The 24,570-nt window shown below is 37.5% G+C and overlaps 1 protein-coding gene across 1 annotated transcript in view; it reads left to right on the plus strand.

Moving 5' to 3' along the window:
- TBC1D22A (TBC1 domain family member 22A) overlaps window positions 1–24,570 on the plus strand; it is a 174,574-nt gene that overhangs the window by 12,711 nt on the left and 137,293 nt on the right. The window contains exons 5-7 of the mRNA XM_080602568.1: window positions 18,009–18,079; window positions 23,063–23,191; window positions 24,154–24,216. Coding sequence (XP_080458694.1) covers window positions 18,009–18,079; window positions 23,063–23,191; window positions 24,154–24,216 — 263 coding nt within the window. The remainder of the gene's footprint in view (window positions 1–18,008; window positions 18,080–23,062; window positions 23,192–24,153; window positions 24,217–24,570) is intronic.

The following is a 24,570-nucleotide window of genomic DNA, read 5'->3' on the forward strand; positions in this document are numbered from 1 at the left end:
ATCATAGGCTGGTTATAGTACAGTGTCATTTGGAAGGTACTCAGCATGACAATAGTTGTAACTTCTTACATATCTTTAACTCTACCTGCAAGATTATCCAAGCAAACAGACCAGAATAAAACCCTTTTGTATTATAACATTTGTAATTTGAGTTCATTTTTTCTAATATTTTCTTCAGTTATTTAATTCTCTTTACACCCACTGGCAATAAAGTAAAACACAGCAAACGTTTCAATCTCAGCATATCTGAGAAGTCCGTATTTCTTTAAAAATAAGTGTTTCTTCCTCCACTCCATGTAATTAGAGCAGTTCAGCTGGAAGGGACATAGAGCGATCAGAGTCCAACTGTCTTGACTACGTCAGTGGTGACCAAAAGTTAAAAGGTGTCATTAAAAGCATTATCTAAATGCTTTTTGAACACTGGCAGGCATGGGGCATCGCACCATTTCCCACAGTGTTCTGGAGAAACTGGCTGCTCGTGGCTTGGCCAGGCGTGCGGTTTGCTGGGTGAAGGCTGGCTGGGCTCAACGAGTCGTGGTGATGGGATTTCAGTCCCATTGATGCCAGCCGCTGGGGCCATTCACCAGGGTCTGGTGGTGGGGCCAGTTATTTAGTGTTGGCAGTGGTCTGGATGAGGGGATGGAGTGCACCCTCAGTAAGTTTGCAGACAATACCGAGTTAAGTGGGACTGTTGATAGGCATGAAGGTAAGAAGGCTCTGCAGGGGGATCTGGGTAGCCTAGGTGGATGGTCTCCACACCACTGTGTGGCGTTTAACCAAGGCTGAGTGCTGGCTGCTGCATTTGGATCCTGACAGCCCCACACAGCAGTATAGGCTTGGGGAGGAGTGACTGGAAAATTACCTGGCAGAAAACAAGCTGGGAGCCAGCAGTGTGCCTGGTTTTGGGCCCCTCCCTGTAAGAAGGATATTGAGTTGCTCAAGTGTGTGCAGAGATCTCTTCATCTCTCCCCCGTCCTTCTTGCAAGGAAGCTGGCAAAGGGACTAGAAAACAAGACATACGAGGAGTGACTGAGGGAGTTGGGGTTGTTTAGTCTGGAGAAAAGGAGGCTGAGGGGAGACCTCATTGCTCTCTACAGGTACCTGAGAAGCAGCAGCAATGGGAGTGGTGGTGTCTTCTCTCAGGTGACAAGTGATAGAACACAAGACCACCGCCTCCCTCTCCACCTCACCTCCTCTGGAAGTTGTAGAGAGCAATGAGGTTGATTCTTGGCCTTTTTTCTCCAGACTAGACAACCACAGTGTTCTCAGCTTCTCCTCACAGGACATGCCTTCTGGCCTTTTTACCAGTTTTGTTGTCCTGCTCTGGATACATTCAACTATCTTAATATCCCTTTTGTATTCTTGAGCCCAGAACTGCAGGCAGTATTCAAGGAGAGGTCGCCCCAGTGCTAAATGTAGTGTGAGAATCACCTCTTTTATGTCTAGTCTAAGCAGGAAAAAGTGAAGAGCATCGTAATTTTTACTTCAGGATACAATGGTGCAGGGAGAGACGCCATACACATCTGCATCATAACCTTCACAACCGCGCAAGTCATAACTTTAGCCATTTGATTGATCTGAAAACATCAGTAAATATCTGCATTGATCTCATTTGTCTCTCTCACATATGGTAGTAAAATTTTAGGTGCCCTGACATTTAATTAGTTCTTCGTTGTAGTGGAAGGCTTTACAGTTATTAATTCCTTTGCTCTCACAGTAAGACCAAGGATTGTTTAAATTAATCTTTTGCTCAACTAGACATCAGAATACACAGTAATAGAAAAGCAAAAATACATTTTTCAGTATCCAGTCTAATTGTAATCTAGTGCAGACTCTCTAGTTTTAGTTTTCGTATTTATCATTGCTTGATGAACATACAGTGTGAGATATCAGTTGTCTGGCATTATATACGTTAAAGCAACATAACCTATATAATTCCAAGACAAATTGGTACTGAATTGCATGTTATGTAGTTTTGGTGTTCTTTTTTGGGTTGTATTAAACATCTGTGTTTTGATTATACTTACCTGGTAGAAATTATTCAACCAAGAAATAGTTTCTGGAAGTGAATGGACAAAAAATGTAGTTAGAATCAACACCTCCTTTGGGCAGAAAAAACATAGATTTCCATCGTGTTCTTTTTAAAAAAGAGTTGTTCATTTTGACTTGAGCAGAGACTCCTGTTCCGAATGGCACCCATCACTGAGTTAAGATTTTGTTGGGGGGAGGGTGGGTTCAATCTTCACTAAGATTGAATAGCTGCAGATCCCATTAACAAACAAAATAATCTTCCCCTTTTTCTCAGTTCTGGAAAAGGAGGCAATATCCTAAATCGTTGCTTCTCCACCCCTTCTTTTGTGAGCTATGGTATTTGGTATGACTTGATTAATGAATATGGGACATTGTAGACTATACCAAAGAGCACTAGTTCCTGGTTTGTGGGTTACTTTCAGTAAATACCTGTCACTTGAGAAGCTCTTACTTGTATTTTATCAATTACAGCAGCATGGTATAAAGAATAAAATTAGTTCTCCTTTGTGCTGAATCCATTGGAGATTAATATCATCTAGATTAAAATAATTGATCTGAACACCACTCAAAAATAAATGCTTACTTAGCATAATCTTTAGAATTCCCATGTTATGCTCATCTTCTTCTCAGCAAGATAAAGAGTTCTGTGCTAATTCTATTTCCAAAAGTATTGTAATATAGAGGATTACAGTGTGGACCGAATCTTCAACTGATGCTATGGGATTACTGTCAGAAAAAATATAATCCAAAAATTATATCCAAATTCCTGTTGTGCACACAAAATTTACTTTGGTGGTTTCCTGTATGTGATCATCAAAAAATCACGGGAATTGCACAATATTCCACAACAAATCGCAGAATTCAGTTAATTAAAAGGTTTTTTTGTGTGTCAGATGAAGTTTTAGCAGACCATATACCCTTTCTTTTATTGATTTCTGATCAGCTGTTCAAAAATCATCTTTAAGCCTGAACATATTGTAGACAATATCATTCAGAAGGATTTTTTCACTCTGGTTGAGTTGGGAGAAAGAAAACTATTCTGTGATGAAGTATTCTTGTTTTTTTTTTTGTTTGTTTGTTTTTCTTAGGTATGCTATCTCCTTTTCTTACTTGGTAGTGTCATAAAAGCTGAACATATGCAGGTGCTATGTGAAATCTGCATTATCATTATTAAAGGAGACTCAGGGAAGAAGTTCAGTATTCCCTGTGATAGCCATAGATGCTCTGAGGGAACAGCCTTGATTGTTCCCTGTGCCATTGTGCAAGCAGTGCAGCAGGGGAGGAAATTACTAGGATTGCCTCCAGTGAGGCTATTGAGAAGTTTGAACTTTCTATAGTCCCTAAAATTTTTGATCATCAAGATTAAGAACTGATGTGTTGTAACGAGTGGCACATCCTGCTTGTAAGTCAGTTTATGGAGGCTCAAGGCAGTATAATTCATCCCGTTTTTATGGCCACTGTCTCTTCCACTGTTAATCAAACAGAAAATTCATAGCTACTTAGTTCATTAGTAGCAACTTGAATTTGTGTATCCACTGAGCCATTCACATGTTAATCTTTCTGGAAATATTTTGCCTTATTGTAGGAATTAGCTGCCATCTCCAGAAAATGGGTTGATGCTTTGTCCCTGTGATTTTGGTTTCTTTTGATGTTCAGTAAAGAAAACACAGAACCTAAGTTAGAATATGAAGCTTTCATAAGGTACCTAGATCTGGTGAATACTTTCTGAAACATCAGTATAGTGTGTTAAATATGCCTCCTTTAGAGGGTACCGTTCTTCACACATACAAACAGATTGAAATCTATTTTTTTAAGGAGTATAACTGGAAACTGTTTCACAAGAAAAAATGTGAAGGCTTCAAACATGAAGAAGCACCCTTTGAAATTAAAATTTAATAGTTCGGATTGTGCAGAATGCCTAGAAGAAAGAATTGTTACTGCAAGATGTAACTTTAAAGCCTTTAAAAATAATTACATTTTCTTGCAATCAAAAGCCGTGCATTACTGTTATTATTTACTGTTTCTTGCTGCTGTGTTTTGTCAGTATGAAAGCCTAGTGCTTATTATGATGGTTATGTTTACCAACTTAACCTGGAACAGAGGCTGGTGTAAATTAAAGGGAGAACTACTGTATCTGCTTGTTTTAGAAGTACATGGAAGAAAGCTTAAATATGAAAAGTGTTTTCTATCAAAGCGTACTTCTAAAGTTTGAGATATATCTATATATCTAAAAAATGTGTTAAGCTGTTATTGCCTGGGAAAGTAATCACAGTAGAGCATATTTCTCTGTGTATCCTGCTGTGCTGCCTTCCTGATAGCGATTATTGGTTAGAAACGGCCTCACACTTGTTTTAACACTAATGGAAAACTACTCTTGTGATACAATGAATGCTCACTGCCAACTGAGGAAAAACTTGTTTGGATTACAGTTAGCGTTTTACAGGAATTTGTTGTGATAGAGGTGAGAAATTAGGGAAAAGCTTTTAAGCCTGATCTTGAATGTTTAAAAAATTTTGTAGCTCTTATTGCTTTAATTATGAGCCTTTACTTCAGTGATTCAGTTGGAAGTCTTATGTTCAGTGTAGGCATAGACAAGGTTCTTTCACAGCTGGATGTTTGTGCTTGGTTAGTGCTGGCATTTAAGACAAGAGTAAAAGGGTTTCTCAGATATACCACCAATTTTTCTTTTTTTGTGAAGTGTGAGCTAAATTTAACTTCTCCAGCTCCCTCAGCGCTCGGCCACAAACTGCGATTCAGTCTCGTTTCCTGTCTTTCCCAATCCATGAAACATTTGGGAGGAATGCAGTGCAATCCTACTAGCCTGTGAACTGATCATCAGACATCAGTTCTTCTCAAAGGCTGGAAACACTAAAATGTCAGATGCCTCAAAGTGGCATGGAGCTCAATAGCTGAAATGCAATCCGTAAACTGTTTTGGATGACTAAGTCAATTCATTCACTTCAATTAATTTTTGCTAGATTGCCTGTGTATTCATTTGATTTTCACAAGTTCAACTTTGAGTTTATACAGAGGAAGTGATCTCAAGCGTAACTCTAGCCCATGAGGTGTAATTCCACATGAGATTCCTTGTCTGGTCAGGATCCTCCTTCCTCTACATCATAGAGTTTATCAGCAGCTTTCCTCTTTAGCCAAAGATACTGAGGGAAGTGACAGAAAGGAAGTCTTTGTTTCTCTGATATTCTGATGTTGGAGATAAATGTGCCTTGCAGGTTGACCTTACCGTTTTATGTGTTTTTTTATAATGTTTTATTATTATTTTTTTTAGTGGGAGAAGCTCTCTAATGCTTGCTCCTGTGGACAACTATGAATTTTGTGGCTCAGTATTTACATTGCTGGCTTCCCCTGTTTTGATTCTTTCTTACTGGGTTTAGTAGTCTTCCTTTTGCCTTCATCTTCCTAATCGACTGTTCACTTGCTTTCTTTTGCCTTCTAACACCAACCTCATCTACTTCTGCTTTTCCAGTTCTCTTCACAAAATACCTGGCAAATTGTACTTTCCTGCTCACTTCTAGCAAAGGTCCTGGAAAGGGTCTTACCGTGTATTTACAACATTTGCTTGGACTTTATTTTCTGTTTTCTGCATGCATTCAGAATAACTCTTTGTTCCATTGAGAAGATTAAGGGCAGTGTTTGCCTGAAAAAAAAAATTAATGAAGCGCCTAACAGAGCTATTATTCATTTTGGAAACCAGTTGCTGTGGTTGCCATAGTAATAACAAGCCCTTTATTAAAGCTATTTTCTATATGTTCTGCCTGTATTATAACGTGCAGTTGGGGGAGCTGCAGATCCATGAATCTGTGCTCTGGAAAGAATTTTCTAGTTTTGTATAGTTAAATTATCCAAGGAATTTATGTTATAGGAGCATAAAACATGTAAATCTAGTTTATCATATCTATCGTGGAATTGTTCATGCAGGCCATCACTTCATGTAGCCATTTACAGTAATCGCAATGAAATAACAGCTGTATCAAAAATGAATAATGCATACAGAGAAATTGTGAACTCCCTTAATATCCCCTGATTTATTTATTTATTTATTTGTAACTGATAGAATGATGAGCTTGTAGTTCCACGAGAAATGCTTGTAGACTTTGCTGTTCCCACATGTGTGTGTTAGCTGTAGTGGGTAATAACTCTGGTAATAGCTCTTGGGGTTATAAAGCTGGTAAATTAATGGTGTGTTTTCTTTGTATAATGCCCTATGAAATATTTATGGAATATGAAGAATCTTTACATCAGCACAGTGTCCTAAGATTTCCTTTAGAACAATTGCACTAAACATTTTCTTCTTGAGAGAATAAGTATGTGCTTGAATGTATTGTAGTAAACCAGCTAAAACCATGCTTTTTTTCCACAAATTAAACAAATTATGTCAATTTGAGGCATTTATGTACAATCTTATTATCTCTTAGAAATAAGACATCCAAACCCAAGAGTGTTTCTGCAAAGTAAATGCTGTCTCCTACGCAGAAGTGACAATTGGCTAGTGATAGCAAAGGGAGATTTTTTTTTTGGTGTAAAATATGTGGTGATTTATAAATATTTTGATTGGTCACAGAATTATATAAAATGATAAGCCAACTCAACGATAGACTAGTAATTGGGCTTCATAGTGTTGATTCAGAAAGTAGCCTTTCAATCTGAGACAGTTTTTTTCATAGGATCATGGTTTGGGTTGGAAGGGACCTTAAAGACCACCCAGTTCCAGCCCCCTGCCACGGGCAGGGACACCTCCCACCAGACCAGGTTGCCCAAAGCCCCATCCAGCCTGGCCTTGGACACCTCCAGGGATGGGGCAGCCACAGCTTCTCTGGGCAGCCTGTGCCAGGGCCTTGCCACCTCTGTGGTGGTTTTACTCAGCTGGGCAGCTGAACTCTACCACAACCTTTCTCTCACTCCCCCTCCTCAAAGGGGGAGAAAATACGATGGAAAGGGCTCAAGAGTTGAGATAAGGACAGGGAGACCACTCAGCAATTACTGCCATGGATCAAACAGGATCATCATAAGGAAGATTAATATCATTTATTGCCTATCACAAACAGACTGGAGCAGTGAGAGACTAAAAGAAAACTAAAAGCAGCTTTCCCCATCCACCCTCTCTTCTACGTCCTCCCCCCGAGCAGCACAGGGGAATGGGGACCGGGGGCTGCGGTCAGTCCCTGATGCTTTGTCTCCGCCGCTCCTTCTTGGTCACTCCCTGCCCCTGCTCCCCATGGGCTCCCTCCCACGGGATGCCGTCCTTCCCGAACTGGGCCTGCCGGGGCAGCCCACAGGCAGCAGCTCTTCAAGAACTGCTCCCACATGGCTCCGTACCACGGGGTCCATCCCTCAGGTGCGAAGTTCTCCAACGTGGGTCCCCCACAGGCGGCAGCTCCCCCCAGACCCCCTGCTCCTGCGTGGGCTCCTCTCCACGGGCTGCAGCTCCGGCCCGGGGCCTGCTCCTGCGGGGGCTCTCCATGGGCCGCAGCCTCCTCCAGGCCACATCCACCTGCTCCACCGGGGGCTCCTCCACGGGCTGCAGCGTGGAGATCTGCTCCGTGTGGGACCCATGGGCTGCAGGGGGACAGCCTGCTCCACCAGGGGCCTCTGCACGGGCCGCAGGGGAACTTGTGCTGCCTGCCTGGAGCACCTCCTGCCCTCCTGCTGCACTGAACTTGGGGGCTGCTGGGGTGGTTCTCACTTCTCTCTCCCAGCTGCTGTTGTGCAGCAGTTTTTTTTTTTTCTTTTTTTTTTTTTCTTTTCTTAAACATGTCTTCCCAGAGGCACAAACAGTGTCTGTCACTGGCTCAGCTCTGGCTAGCAGTGGGTCCCTTTGGAGTCGTCTGGAGCTGGCTCTGATCTGACATGGGGCAGCTTCTGGGGTCTTCTCACAGAGTCCACCACTGCAGCCCCCCTGCTACCAAAACATTGCCATGTAAACCCAATGCAACCTCATAGTAAAGAATTTCTTCCTTATACCTTATCGAATTCTACCCTCCTTTAGTTTAAAACCATTCCCCCTTGTCCTATCCATACACCCCCTGACAAAGAGGCCCTCCCCGCGTTTCTTTTGCTGCAGCCCAGGATAAGGTTGGCTTTCTGGGCTGCAAGTGCACATTGGTGGTCCGTGTTGAGCTTCTCATTAAACCTTTTAGGCAGAGTTTTACAGATACTTCTCTTAGATCTGGCTAATATCAGCTGTGAAACAATAGGTCGAATTTATTTCTATGCTTGCCCTTTTAGCAAATGATCATATCTGTGGTTGTTTGGTTTTGTTTTTTTACAACTGCTCGCTTTCCAAATAATTTGTAACAGAGTACCTCCTTGTTCTGGAATTTTGAGAAAACATTATTTCTGTTGAAGCAAGGATATTTTGCAGTACTATCTTGATTGAAAATGTGAACCTGATTTGTAGGTGGCATTAAAACTGTTGAAGAAATCCTGTGCCAGGGAGCATGTTTTCAGCTCATAACTGGGACAGCTAATTCCGTGGGAAATCTGTAACGGACAGGAGTTAGTGTAATGACAATAAATTGAAATTGTGCTTTCACTAGGCATAATCTAACATTTCAACCAATGACAAAAAATTTAATGCTTGATTAGATATTAAATAGATGATAAGTTTCAAATATAAATGCAAGTATGTTTCCTTGGTACTCTCTGTGTGTTGGTTAAGGATAGATTTCTTCTAATGCCTTGATTTAAAGGCTTAAAAACTGTAAGGTAGACATACATAGTAAAGATAATCTTTTTACCAGATATAAATTCCCAAGTTTGAGAGCTACACCTTCACATCTGTTTCTGTATTTCTATGTTCTAGGCAGTAAAAATTAATAAATTTCCTGTGTTGTCAGAGGCTATTTGTACCCTACACAGAAGCAAAGTTGTAGCTTTACATTTGTTCTTTGTTTGCTCCTAATTTTGTTCTTTCTTGTCAGTCTTAATTATATCACGGGTATGAAAATGCCATAAATTGAAAAACAAACAAACCCCCAAAAACTCCCCAAAAAGTGCTTTCTTCAGAACTAATTTGAAGTGGTTTCTTCTTTGCCAAGACACTGTTATGAATGAAAATGGGATAAAAAGCTTCACATGAGTATTTGTTTGAAAGAAAAAGCAGTATTAAGCTTTTTCATAAAATAGTACCAGTTCCTATTACTATGTAGAACTTATAGTGATCAATTTAAAGGATACCTGTAGTTAACAAATACTCCTTTTTTCCCATAATTACAGTTGCATTTGGATAAGTACTGTAGGAATGTTCTCCTGAAAGAAATAATTACATAAAAATGCTATTTGTATTCATCCATTACCTTCATTATTAGCAAAAATGGATGAGTAAAAATGTTTCAGAATTTAAATGTACCTTGTACTGAGACTCTTCATTTTGACCACTGGATGCCTGTTCTGTCTTCGATGATGTCTTAACAATATCCATCTTTGGTGGTTCTTTGACATTATATTGATCATTCTTATTAAAGATGACTTGGAGTAGGACTAGAGCGTTTATTGTGTCAGTGGCTAAAGAAAGGCCAAAGTTGTAGTGTTGTTTTTGGAATTTGTTTGATCAGATGAAGCTTGTGCGTTGTGTGTTAATGTTAAGCTATAGACATATTAATTTTATTCTAAGTACTGTATATAATTTCCCTTCCTTTGGGTGCCATTGAAGCCTTTATCCATATAATTGCTTTTTATTCTTTTAAAATGCTATCTAAATATTCACTCTCCAGTACTGGTGTAAACATAATTGGATTTCTAATTATAGCTTTGGAATGTGTCACATACTGCAGAATCTTCAGCTAATTTTTGAGGTATTTTAGCAATGTGCTATTACTGAGGAAACCAAGGCCTGATGGCATTCGTCTCTAAGCAGAATTGTTTGTCTGAATCATAGAAAGGTTAATTTCTTGATGTAGTGGAGTCAGATTGGCTATGTGAAGGGCTGTAAAAAAGTCAAGATGTGAAGTTGTAAATGAATATTGAAAGTCTAGGTAGATGTACTTGCTAAAGTTAAGTCTTGGTATTAACGTGAGTTGTACGTGAAGTATGAGTTTACTGTTCTAGTGATATTAAAATGAAAAAAAAAGCTAAAATGTCAAGGGCTAACTATAATAATCAAACTCTAGAGTATTTTGGTAGGCTTAGTGCTCCAGCTGTGTCATCTTTGTCTTTTTCAGTTTGCCTGTTTCTTCTTAACACGTTATTTTTGGTATGTCTTTACGTTAGTTGGCATTCTCCTTGTTATTTTGGGTGTCTCTTACGTTAGTTGGCATTCACCCTAATTGTGAATCTGTTGGAATGAAGTCAGACATGTTGGAGGAGTGGGGGGAGGCAAACATTTTTCAGGACAGGAAATGAAATGAAAACTTTAGGTAGACAGGTTGAAGGGATAACAGCTTCCCTATATAGCAAGCTGACAGGCTGGCAAAGCATGGCTTCACTTTTCCAGCCTCTCTGTATCTCTCTGCTTCCAGATGTGTGCTCTCGGTAAGGCGAGCAACTTTCCGCTCCCCACTCATTTTGAAGCTGTGAGATGGGTCTCAGATACAGAGTTTCTTTGGCTGTCAGGAGCTGCAGAGGTCTTGTGGCAGCTTTCAAGGCTAGACACTTGGGCATGCACAGGTGAACGTTACTTTTTTGGATGTCAGGAGGGAGGTATTGGATGTCATGGGAGCTGACATCCTGATTTCTATTGTGTCAAGGCCGTTTATAACAACAGCATATCATGCCTGTTTTCTAACAATGTTTTGTCAAGTTTCTTGTTTGCTTCTGCTTCTTGGAAATGTGTTCTTTTTATATGTGTAATCAAGTAGATTTTTCTTTGCATAACATCTTTTTGGATTTATTTGCTTGAGTTAAACTTCTGACTTCTGTCAGGCATTCGTATGTTTTTGTGGAGCTTTTGTGTTCTTGACAAATTAATTTCTAACTATTTGCTGCCTTGAACATGCTGTGTGTTACATATTGGCCCAGTATGGAACTTCTTTATTTAATTTTTTTTTTTAATCATGTATTAGGTGGGGAAAATTCAGCCTTACTTGGATTTTCTGTTACAAGGTACTGTACTATATGAATGTATTTAGCATTTCTTGGAAAAGTTGAATAGTCAATCGGAGACGTGGGAAGAAAAGGGAAGAACTAGGAGTTTAAACGAAAAGTCAATGCAAATTGGATCCCAAAGTTGTGATACTGTGGTGACTTACAGACTAGGACTTAAATTTTAATTTTGAGATAAGAAAGTTGGAATGATTTCACCCTTCTCCTCTCTAGCTCATTTTAATAGAGTCTCATATGTCCCAAATCCAGCTAAGACTGAACGCACATATTTCAATGACATGTCATCATTTGAAATTACAAAGTGATCCGATGGGTAACTTGTAAGGATAAAGTGCATCCTAAAAACAGTTATGCACATATTTCAAAATGTGCACATATTTAATGTATTTTAACAGTCTTGTTAGTCTAGCTTCACGGACAATTTTTCTCTTGCGTCTATAAAGGTATGCTGTGTATATGCTTCACTTTTTTCTACCTCTCTTGTCCTCAGAAGCATTTTTATTGTATGCTGCAGTAGCGTTAAGACTGACTGTTCTACGACCAGCTTTTCTGCTTTTCTGATCCTTGCTGGGAAGGGCAGGGTTATTCTTCTTTTGCTCCTGATTTGGTGGTGTTGAACCATCAGAGGAAAGCACGATGTGAATCGATGCTTTAACAACTGTGGTGCACGAGGGTCGGACCGTATGCTTTTTGGGTGATACCCGTGAAAGCTCGCTGCTACACCCGATAAGAATTCTTGCATAACCTCTTTCAGTTGTAATGTGCGCTATCTCACGGTGGCAAAACGCTTGTTGAGCTCAACGTAGTGAAAAGTTACAACCAGCGTTTTGTACAGTGGTGGAATAGTCTGAGATTTGGCAGCGTTGGAGGACGGCGATACAGGACAGCAGGCGATGTTTGTGCAAAAGCAGAATAATCGTACTGGGGGTAATGGTATGTGGTGGAACTGACTTAGCTCTCAGTCGTGCAGGCATCTGTCTAACAGCTTCGGTACTGAAAGCAATTACCATGCCACTTAGGGAAGCAAAACCAGAAAGTTCAGAAGGATCCTTTATGGCATGACAACAGAGTAGAAGAGGTTATTAAGTGCGAGAAGACGGCCTCCGAAAAGGTGAAGTTCTCAGCCAAGGAGAGTAGAATAGAATATAAATCCTACCGGCGTATGGAAACTGTTAAAAAAAAAAAAAAAAAAGTTTGAGAGAAACAACCTGCAAAATGTTTAAAAGCTAACAGTTAATGCCTTTTTCAAATATATTGTCAAATATTCTGGAGGCCCAGCACACAGCCCAGGTGTAAAAAGAGCACCCAGAGAGAACTGGGCTGTGGCAGAGAAACTTAAGCAGTTCTTCTATTTACCCTCAGCATGAAAGGATGTGAGGAGTTTTTCCCTCTGAACTCCTGTACTGTGGACAACCAGTCTAAGGGCCTGTTTTAAATAACTGCTTCGTTGTAAAACAGAGGTGCTTAGCCTCTGGTGTATGTTTTTACTCCCACTTCTAGAAAAAAGCAAGTTCTTTGAACTCGGTATCACATGTATGTTATTGTTTGAAATGATGTGACAATTTAAGCTCTCCCTTATGAAAGAAAATCTATGTTCATCACAGAATAGTGTCAGGAATGAAAGCTATTTTCTCTTAAACTTGCCAAAATAAAACATTATTCTTTTGTCTTTAGTTTTTAAGGAATGATCCCATAGTTCAGCGAGTCCTACAAAGTTATTTGTTTTTTTTCCTAGAAGCAGGTGCTTCATTTGAAATGGTGCTATAATTTAAAATCTTTTTGTTAAAACTATCCTGGCTTGGTCCTGAACATAGAAAGAAAGCTCAGCTGCATCACAGAATAGAAAGTTTTACCTGAATAAGTTATATTCAAAGTCATTTGCATGGTTCCAGCCTTTGGTCTGAAATTAGTTACCTAGCAGTATGTTGTATTTCTCCTGGATGATTTGTCACTGATTTTATCATATGCTCCATGTTACCTGATTCTGACAGTAGATTTGCATCTTTTGTTATTTTATGCTTGTATTTTTGTATTGTTATTATTATATATTTTTTTTTTACTTCGATTGTGTTGAGAGGCTGGTACATGTGTTTGTGCATAGGTTCTTACTTGGATAGAGTTGAGGGAGGAGGAAAAACAGTAATGTGAAAGATCAGAGAGAGTTTAATGCAATACAGTGTGAAAATGAAAAACTGATGTGTAAAAATAATAAAAGCAGTTTCTGAGTTGCAACTTATTTTCTCTTTACCACAGATGCTATACTTATTACACTGTTTGTAAATGGTGTTTGGGTAACAGTAGCCAAAACTTGAAGCTTTAGCAAAATGATTGTATGAAAAAGCCATAAACAAACACGTAAGATGTGTTTCCTTTCAGCCAACCTACCAATAATACAAATAGATTACAACAGGTGAAACATAGGCACTCATAAACACTGCATGAGGACTAGTGGAGCACAGCTGGAGACCACTTGCTTTTGAAGACTTAGGGCCTTCGTTGTTACGAAACCAAAACCGGAGCTTATTATCGTGTTCTGGGGTGGAGAAGAAATGCGTGTGTAATTTGTTAGTGTTGCATTTAGCTGAAGGCAGATTTTCTCTTTTAATTCATAAACTGTACAAAATACCATATTTCTGATATTCTTATATGCCTACCTTGCCTCTACTTGTTTTGATTGATTTCTGCCTTTTTGGCTTTCAGAAGGAAATAAGCAGTGATATTGTTACTTATGATTTAGTGCTTGGTAGCTCAGGGATTTACTTGGAATCGTGTGCAGAATAGAAACTTGGTTCAGATGTGTTGGATACTTGCCTGCAGTTCCCAAGCTGCTGACTGTGCCCTGGTCTGAGATTGAGCTAATTCACTGGGGCATGGAGGACTGCTGGACGTGATGTGAGAAACTGTTGAACGTAACAACCACAGCACGAGAGAATGACAGAAGTTACAGAGTTAGCACCGTGTGGGATGCCTGGAGTTCGCAAGTAGCAAAAGGGGAATTAGGTGAGGAATGTCCCAACAGTGCCATTACCTGGAGGGGAGCACTGGGGTCGCTTTGGAAAGTACAGTGTTAGAAAACCAGCAATGCCTGGGCAACCATCGCAGAAATACCAAACCTGGGTCTGGAGGAGCAAAAATAGGACCACTAGGGGATGAAGTAATTGGAGCAGTTAGCTAATTCAGGAGAAGACTGCGGTAGAGAAAGAGAAATAGAAGGATGATGAAAATGAGCAAGTAACAGGAAGACAGGTAAGACATGCACTTGTATGACCAGGTGTTCTCCGGGGCTACCTGTTGGACATCCCCTGCTTGATCATTGCAGCCGGTGTCTGACAATAAAAACTGAACCTGTTAAGACCATGCCATGTGAGTCAGAGCTGCTCTGGCTGTCAGGAGCACTTTGGGGGTGTTCCTTGGCTGGCAGGGGCACACCTGGATGGGTGGATGAAGAATCCTGGTGTCACCATGTTAGTGCCGGTTCCAAGCCTGTGGTCTCACCACTCCCGAGCAAGATGGGTATTGAGCTTTCTGCTTTATGGCACCTCTGGTCATTCGCTGTCAGTATTACTAGATGGAGTGGTAACTCCTGCTTTGGACACTCATTGAGAGCTTGCAGTATTATAAGTGTATTTTACCTACTTTTGTAGGCTAGAAAATCAGAATTGCATGTAAATCAGATTAATGGTTCTGTCTTCTGCTTGCTTAGGCAAAATTACTGAAATTGATATGACCTATAACTGTAGCATAGGAATTAACAATTTTTCTTTGAACTGCAACCTTGTTCTCCATCTCAGACATCTGTTATGAAGCTGGCTGTTTCTGTTCGTTGGAATGCAGAGACTTTGTTTTAACTTGGGCTTCTTGAATAGGCTTCTTTTTATGGTCAAAAATCAAGCTCATCTGAAGGTGAACACTTAATACCACCGTAGAATAATAATTTCTCTCTTCAGGTATGTTTGTCCTTTGTTCTGCTTCCCAACCTCTCTCCCTAAAAAACTCATCCCTCAAAGCTAATGCCAACAAAGAACCAATCCTCAAAACCCAAAAAGCCACCTCCAAATGGTAGTGTACTCAGACTTTTGTTCTCCTTTAAAGTGGCAGGCTGTTATTTATCTTTTCCTGATGTTAAAAAAAAAATAAATCAGATGTCTTATTTTTTCTTTCAGTAGTCCATCTGCTTTGCCTTGCAACTATACTTAATGAAGCTTGTTCCTGCCCAGCTGTGTTCTGTATCACAGCCTCGCTGTGTGTCATGGCAGAGCTGTTTGCGTGCTTCTTTTTCTTCTCTGTCTTGTGTATTCTTGGATTTTCTTCAGAATCCATCCGTGGCTTTTTTCCAATTTTCATGACATAGTTCAATAGTTCTTTGACTTTAGAACTGCTTTCTGATTTCTGTCCTCAGTGCATCATCAGCCAGTGTCTGCCTTTGTGGTTAACAAATCTCTGCCCAGACCTAATTTTTTATCTTGAATGGACAATCCTGAGTGCTTCTAATTACTAACAGGAAATTTAATATCATTGAAATTCATGAGTCACTTATTTAATATCAGAGAAATTCATTTGCTTATGACATGTCTTTCCCATTGAATCCCTTGTGTTTTCAGTGACAGCATGCTGCTGATATAGCTGCTGTGCTAACCTGTGATACAGAGTTCAATTTACACTTCACCCTGTCTTTTTATCAGTGTTTATAGTCTGTACAAGTTCTGCTTTCATTGTTGCTTTAACACTTCGTTTCACGCCAAACTCTGGTAGTATCGTATTTTTTTTAGTGTTACTGCTCTTTTGCTCATCCCATATTCTTCCAGTGCCAATAAAATCCTTTAAATGGAGAACAAGGGAGGAGTTTATTTGGATATCACTAGATTACTTGGAGTTCTGTGTATAAGTATGCTTTTGGGCTTCTTCCACCCATGCATATTTATGTTCAGAAGTACTGTGTGCTTATAAATTTTTTTGAAGGCATATGATGATTCTGCTTATGTTTTGCTTAGACTGATATACTCTGCTTTTCCTGATTTTGATATAGTGTATACCCTTCGTATGTATCTTAATAAGCCCTGGAAGAATAGTATGTTTCTACAGCAACTTCCCAAGTAAGGCAAAAAGAACTGTGTTCTTACTATATTCTTGCTTTTTTGCAATGCAGAGAGAGAAGCAATAGAAACAATAGTTTTATTCAGTAACTCTCAAGCTGGTAGTTAAAAACGAATAGGTTTTGTATTATGGAATGAGAAAACTGCTACATTTCATATGATGTCTACTTGCTTCTTGAGATAAAATTCTTTCCTAGGTTGGGACAAATCTTTTAAAAAGAAAACATAACCAAAGAATAATCATGTTTATAAATGCATTCAAATTTGATTTTTTTTTTTCAAAAATCATTGGGTAAACAGAGTGACATGACAGCGAAATCGTCCGTGTTGCAAAGTTACCTTAGAATTAACTTGATGCTTAGGATCTTAGCTTTTTCCTTCAACAAACACTTCAAGGTAAAATTTTCTTGTGAGGAGTTACAGCAGGACTACTGTGTTGGAAGACAACTAGAAATAATGAAGCTCATGTAAGGGGAAAAAAATAACCTGCAGAATTTGTTGTCTAGACTTCATTTTTAGAAGCCCTGTTGGCAGTATGGTGTTTGTAAGTTACCAGTAGAAACTAGCCCAAGCTGGACAGAGGTACTATGACATCAAGAATAACTGCATTAAGCTGGATTTTTTGTCTTTAATGGTTCGGTGTATTTAAATGTTGTTTGGTGATATACTGACTTTGTGCAATAGCTTAGCATTGTGAAACCGAATAGTATAGGAATGAATTTATCTTGATGCTCAATATGATATTCCTAAATAATTAGTTCTTCTGCTGTTTGAGTATATTTATGCAGCAATATACCTCTAAATATAATTTGTATCAGTAGTAAATAATCTTGATTTATATACGTGTTCTTGCATTGGCAAGGTGTCACCTTGACTGACTTATATTTTTTTTCTTCTATAGGAAAGATACAAATCAGTTCATTTCACACAAAACTATAGAATCCACTCAACAAATTCTTGTTGTAATTACTCTGTTCTGTGCTTTTTTTCTTTTTCAGTAGGTAGGTAGACGGGATATTTTTAAAGGCTTGCTTACTTGAAGCGTAGAATTTGGAAAATGTACCATATTCACCTACATAATTAATTCAAGTGTATAGAAAGTATATAAAAAATCAAAATGCAGAATTCTATTGTTCTGTGGTTTTCAGCAGGTTCATAATTTGAACTTGTGCAGTTTTTACCCTTATCTTCTTCTCTGAATAAGAAGAGGAAGAGCTACTGTCTTAAGTAGATACCTCACAAAAATAATGTTTCTTAGGGAAAATGTCAGGCATCTTTTTGTCTTTACATTTTCAAAGATTTTTCTATAGCTTTTTCCCCATGATAAACAGATTTCACACACACAAAAAAGTGTGAAATCTCACAGATTGGTTTAGTTGGGTATACTATCTGATGAGCAGCTTTCAGTAGAGAGGAGTACAACATAAAGAATGAAAATATAACATTGAAATAAATTCCAACATTCAAAAATAAAGTATCTTTCTGCTTATGTAACTGCAAATCCCATTTTTGAGATCTATATAAGCACATTATGCAGTAAAGCTGAATACCTCTTGCATATTAATATAAGGCATGTATATTAAACAAATTCTGGGAAATAATCCAGAGAGGTACGTCATCACGTAGTGCCTGTTGTCATAGATAACCCTATGGAAAGTAATTAACCAGTGTCTTATTAACTCCTTAGAATTGCCGTATGTTTTGATTTTGTTGGACTTTATAGGAAGACATGATAATTAATCTAAACAACATTGTGATAATTTGAATAGATCTCTGTATATTGTTAATAATTTTCTTAGTTCTCACAAAATACTTTTCTTCTAATAGAAGAATTACGGAAATTGAGTTGGTCTGGAATTCCCAAACGAATTCGTCCTATTGCGTGGAAGCTCCTTTCAGTAAGTCTTATTTTCCACTTTGTGTTTAAAAGTAATAGCTTTCTGCAAGAATTGCAAATAATTTTGCTTGACTTGTAATCCATCAGTGATACTTGAAAATGTTCTGTCTTGTTGCTGAATTGTAATAAATGTTCTGTTCTTTGCTCAATTTTAAGAGGAATTTGTCAAACTGAAAGGAGGGGAATGAGAAGCACTAGTAAATCATGTCAGCTGTGTATCTTTATTTTCAGACTGGCTTTCTCTGAAAGCAAGGCTTATGTGTTAAGTTGCCTCCTTCAACCAGTTTTGATGGAACAGTGGTGAATTCAAAGACAAGTGAATTCCTACAGTTTTCTTGAAAATAGGCACGCAGTGAGGAAACAAAGCCTATCAGTGTCCTACAAAAGGCTTCCTTCTGCCTTCACGTTAAAATAACTACTAGAGACTGCTCACACAAAGCATTAATGCCGTGTTGTGGAAAAGCTATGAAGGGAGCTTGTGTTTGAGTATTTTTCTGAAGCGGTTTAAGATGAAGAAATCTGAACTGCTGTGATCAGTTACCTTATGACATTGGCTCTCCTGGTCTTAGGCTTGTGGGTCAGTTCAGGGAGCTAACCTGAATGAAAGGCTAATCACTCATTTGTAGGGTGGGTTTTTGGCTGGCTGAGTGCCCTGAACCTTGTCTGGTGGCAGGTGGAGTTTGGGCATGCAGTAGCTTGGGAGCAGGTTGGCTGAAATACCGAGGAGCAGCACACCGGGGTGCTTCAGGCAGGATTCAGAGAGGAGCTTATGGGAATCTGGGATTTGTTGGGTTTGGTGTCACAAGAATGGGTTTAGTTATTTCATTGTTTGCTCTGCATTTAAAAAAAAAAAAGGTATTTTTGTAAAAATACAGTGTATTCCTGGTAGTATTTTCCACGTCAATCTTTTTAGCTATAATCCTTGCCATGGCAGGTGGTTGTGCAGTTCAGCTGTTCTTTGTACATGGTTGAGAGAAGATCTTCTGAAAATGTTTTTATTAAAAAGAAGCAAAAATCTTGTGCTGTCTACTCTCCAGAGACTCTGAAGATACTTTATCAGCAAATCTTCTTGCATTTAAGAACTCTTTAAAATTCTGAGTTATACACACAACAGTTTAACACTGTTGAATTTTTCAGAGAGTAGACTTAAATAGCTTTGCTTTTTATAGAGTAATTCAGCAGGGACTGTGAAGTATTTACTTCACATTGAGTTTGATTTCCAGTGACTGAAAGAGTCTGTCTTGCTGATGAGATCCACTAAATTTGCAGCTTATGCTAAATGTGGATACAGCCTCTTAATGGCAAATATTCAAATATTCTGTCGTAACTGAGATTAAGCATGCAGTGTACAATTTATTTTAGTTTCTTTTCCAAAGTTGTCCAAGGTTGGACAAAAATTTTTTTTTTTTTTTAAGTTTAGGATGCCTGTGTTGAAATAGTCAAAAATTTATGGCTAACTCAAAATGGACTTTAAAACCCAATAAAGTGAAGCATAAGAATAGGTTTAATTCTGATTGAGGGCTTAGAGAATAAATTACGCAAAAGCTAACTACAGTCATGTTCTCGCTTTCAAGTGAGAGCATAGGCTTCTGGTGACCTTCAGCTTCATCCGATAAGTTGATTTAGTTTAGTATTCCTGAGATTCCCAATGCAGATAAATTTCTAAGTGAAAAGTACAAATTTCTTTGTACTTTTGTCTTTACTACTTCAGTTCAGGATCACTCTAGTTCAGTTCTTATCTCTGGATGTCTTCTTGTAACTCTGTAAAACTGCACAGGTTATTTTGCTTTACTCTAAGAATTAAGTGGATTTTATTTTCAAGATGCTTCCAGAATTGTTCTCAGCTTTTCCTATGTAATTCGTACCATGATGTCTTATCTGCTAAGTGGTCCTTGATTAATGCATTTTGGAAATGTAACAACTAGTCATTAGGTAATCATTAATTTTCTATGCTTTAAAGCAGTAGCTTGTTTCATATTTTTTCTGCAATAGGGAAGAAAAAGTGCCTTGGATATTCGTGGTCATAAGCTCCGTGATGCTTTTCCTAATATTATTTATTTTTTTAGTGTCATGAGTTGTTTAAATATATGTTACTTATGTCCCAGGTAAGAGGGGTAATGTGGTCATCTTCTGTGTTGAAAGGTGCACTGGGAACTGCTGGGGAAATGAATACACAAAAGCAGAACTGCTTTGGTTAAAGATTGGTTGCAGAAATCAAAGAAAGACCAGAAAGTCAAAAAAAAAAAAAAAAGCCAAAGCATAACTTAGAGCTTGATTAAGGCTGGTTTTGTTTGTTTTGGAATTGCTCAGAATTTTTACGTCAAAAGCCCCAAAAATGATTTATTTGGGGGACTGATGATGATTGGTAGTATCTGAGTTAGAAAGTATTTTTCATATTTGTTAAATCAGTATTGTAGTTGAAATTTATAAAATGTGGTTTTGAAAACTGTTCAGTTAAGGTGTTGTTTAGTCAGAAGGGTAATAGTGTTAAAATATTTTATGAAAACAGTTTTTCAAAGGGAAAGTATATGAAAATCAATATAATGCTGAGGGGCTATTGCTGTTATGTATACTGCTAACAGTATGTAAACATACACGATTTTATTTCTAAAATATAGGAAAAAATCAGGCATTGTGTACCTAAACAGCAAGCAGAACTATTCAGGCCCACTTCTCTTTTAAATACCAAAGCTAAATATATGGTTACCTTGGAGAGAAATTAATGAGTAAACAGATTAAACTCTCTACCAATTTATGCCCTGATGATATGTTGCAATCCTTTCCAACTTTTAAAAATAAAACCTAATTTGTAAAGTGAATGGGAAACGGGACACGTCCAATTGAAAGATGGCTTCGGTCTTTGAAACTGAATAATGGCAAAAAGTCTGTTGCTGAGAAAATATTGGTGTCCTTGGAACAATCACATTTGATCTCACAAATGAATTATTTTCTAATGGAGCTAAGATATCCTACAGGAAAAAAAAAATCAAGCCACTGAGAATAAATGGGAGGCAGAATTCAGTATTTAACTAAATACAAAGCACTGGGACAGGATATTAAATGTCAGACTGAATCTCGAGGCAAAAGTTAAGCTGATGTGATTTAGAAATACCCAGAATCAGATGTAAGACAGTACATCTTAAAAGAAACGGTTTTCCCAAAGTAAGTACCTGTTAAACTATCTGGAATGTAATATCGTTTGCACTTAATCCCTTGTTTTCTTAAAAGAAGAAGAAATTATAATACACAGCATAACATTTAAAATTAATGTAGACATCTTTACATCAATCTATTGATGTTCTAGTATGGTGTATTTTTTTCTTTTGTTGTTTTAAGCAAAACAACATAGAATTACAATATGATGTTTCATTGCCATAGGAGAGTAATGCAACCAATGTATTTATTCCCAACGTGGTGTTTAGTTCTGTTGTATAATCAACAGTTTTAGAACGTTAGATTTATCCCATTTTTGCTTGTTAAGGACTGTATAAGAAAGTTGTTTTGGTAGTTAAATGCATAGCATCTTATTAGTTACTTGCACTGGCTGTGACTCATTGTTTAAGTGCAACTCTGTGCTGCACTTCTAGTATCAAATTCCGTGATGTTATGAGGATTTATTTATTTATTTTTAAGCAAACATATGGCTGACAAATTCGCTTTCTCTCTTATACTAATTACCATTAGTACGATGACAGCTGAAAATGTGGAAGGATAATTTTTGTAGTACTGGCAGGAAATAATGTAATTTGACTTGAATAGTCAAGAAAGATATATGAATCTTCTTTTTTTTTGGATGGCTAGGTCTCTTAATCCCATTTATGTTTAGAACAATTTTTCTACGAAGTATTTTTTTTTTTCAAGCCTGACATATGTAAAATATGAATTACCTTTCTTTTTTGTAATGTTATGTTTGAAATCAAGCTGCATATGAGAAAGTATTAACTATTTTTGAATATTCAGGAAACTTTTAGGCAGCCAGGTACATTAATAATGGTGTTTCTAATATGTTCTGTTTATATAATAACTGAACATTTAATAACATCAATATTTCCTTTCTTGAAATGCTGAAATGCTAACCCGAGACTGCTGTTTTTAAATGAAAGGTAGGCTGAGATCTCAGAAATAGGGATCAAACTGGACAGAACAGGAAATAAGAATGGATTTTTTTGGAAGAGTGGGATCTTCAGATAGATATGAAAAGGAGTTCAACGAAGAACAACTCAGATATATGTTAAGTGCAAAATCTATATATATGATATTGCTTCATTACCATGCCAATACTTTTTGAAAAATAATATTTATAGATTGATTTTAGGAAAAAACTAGAACTGTATAGCTCGTGTCTTTATATCTAAGAGCCCAGTTACTGTTGTTTGTGCCAAAACTTTCCACAACCTGTTGAGAAAATGAAAACTTGAAATTATTTTTTTTGTGATCTAAAGGAATGAGATAAACTACCTAGAATATTTTAAGGTTTTAGAATAAACATTCTGTTGTATTATGAGGTTAACTCTAACTTAAACATAAGTATATTTGTAAATGTAGATCATTCCTACCTTAAAGCAACTGAGACACGTTTTGTTTAAAAATTGAATAAAATTGCTCCAGTGAGGGCCATGTGGGAATGCAGAAATTAATGAACTCATGTAGCATTACATTTTTCTGAAATTATTTGTTTTGACCTTTTCTCTTTGAAAGGCAAACGTCTTAGAATTCTTGATGAGAAATTGCTTTTTAAAGGTGAAAAACTTGAAATGTGTTCTTAAAAAAAAATGCCGGCTTTTAGTAATGTGTTGGTTTCTGAACTTCTGTATTCAGTTAGAATGATTAGAAAACTGATTTGCTAAGGTATTATTCAGATTCAAATCGGACTGCATTGTACTACATTTGTTCATTAGCTTTCCTGTTGCATATTATCAAATGCTAACTGTGCTTTTTGTGAAGCAAAGAGTAATATCCTTTTCATTTAACTTTTTTTTTTCAGGGTTATCTTCCTGCGAATGTGGACCGAAGAGAAAGCACTTTACAAAGAAAACGGAAAGAGTATTTTGCTTTTGTTGAGCAATACTATGATTCCAGAAATGATGAGAGTCACCAAGATACCTATAGACAGGTAGAACACCTACGGAAGTGACTTCTACCTACATGAGATCTGTTAAAGAACTTGAAAAGATTATTTTTGAAGTTTGCTGTTGCTTTTATGTATCTACTACTAAATCTTACTTCATAGTCAGCTTTCCTATGTTTTAGAAGCAAAATCAATTTAATTTGTTTCAAAATATGAAATATTTTGACACTTAAAATAGTGGATTTCTTTTAATGTCAGCTTTTGTCATGCCATGCTGCGTGGCTGTACCACACGGACATGCTTAAACATTCAAGTGTAGTGGGGTTTTCAAAGCATTCATCTCCTCAGACCCTCCTTCAAATGAGTGAGAGGATGGTACAGAGGATACCTAACTGTTCCTTGTTGGCTCCATACTTCTGCTTAAGAAGTTGAAACTGTGTGGTGTGTAATTATGATAGGTGTGTCAAAATATCTTTCCTCCCTGGAGAAGCAGATAACTGTTCTTCAAGTTTTGTATTTAAATGATTAGTTTGTATCACTAAATATAAACTAAGCTATCCTACATATTCTTTCCTAAGGAAGGCTAAAGTGGCGATCTTTCTTCTGCTTCAAGCCTGATCTTTAGTAGCAAGAAGTATACACAATGTCTGTTGAACATGGCTTTACATATGTATGTATGTTGTTAGATGTAGTTACACTGAGGAAAAGAGTATTGCCAAGAAGACCATAATTTGCAAGCAATCAAAATTGATGTAAGGATCTTAAAGCATTAAAGGAAATTCTATGATTTTTTGTCTGATTAACAGATTAGATAATAATGACTTAAAGTTTTAGCCCTTTATTTTTTGAACTACAGTAAATTCACGTTATTCCTAAAATAATGAGATAGTGTATAACTAACAGTGTAAAACCACAGGATTTTTTTTTTGTTATTAAAAAAGCTTTTTTGTTATTTAAAAAGTGTGCTGTTGTCTCCTTTTACATGATTCTTGTTTCTGTCCAATTAGATTCATATAGATATCCCACGCATGAGTCCTGAAGTTTTAAGACTTCAGCCCAAAGTAACAGAGGTAAGAATTATATCTAAATAATGTGGTTTTTAGGTAACCCATTTTATTAATGAATCTCGTATCACATTAAGTAATTTGACAACAATTGCTATTTTGGCTTGAGAACTAACATAAAGTCCAAAAAATGAAAATGCATAAGTACAGTACATAACAATGAAGGCATGAGTAGTAACAGGAAAAACATTAATCTTCTGCTTTGAGTCTGTTGGTTTCTTCTTCTGTTTTGTGCTTTTTACTCTTTTTTTGCCTTTTATATATGTTGTTAATATTTTTTTTTAATTAATTCAGAGCATAGTTCCTGTGGTTCTCTGCATTTGTCAAAATCATTCAAGATCTGGAAGCTCTTACCATAAG

This window comes from Anser brachyrhynchus, assembly GCF_964034855.1.
Source record: "Anser brachyrhynchus genome assembly, chromosome: 1".
Taxonomy (NCBI): Eukaryota; Metazoa; Chordata; class Aves; order Anseriformes; family Anatidae; genus Anser; species Anser brachyrhynchus.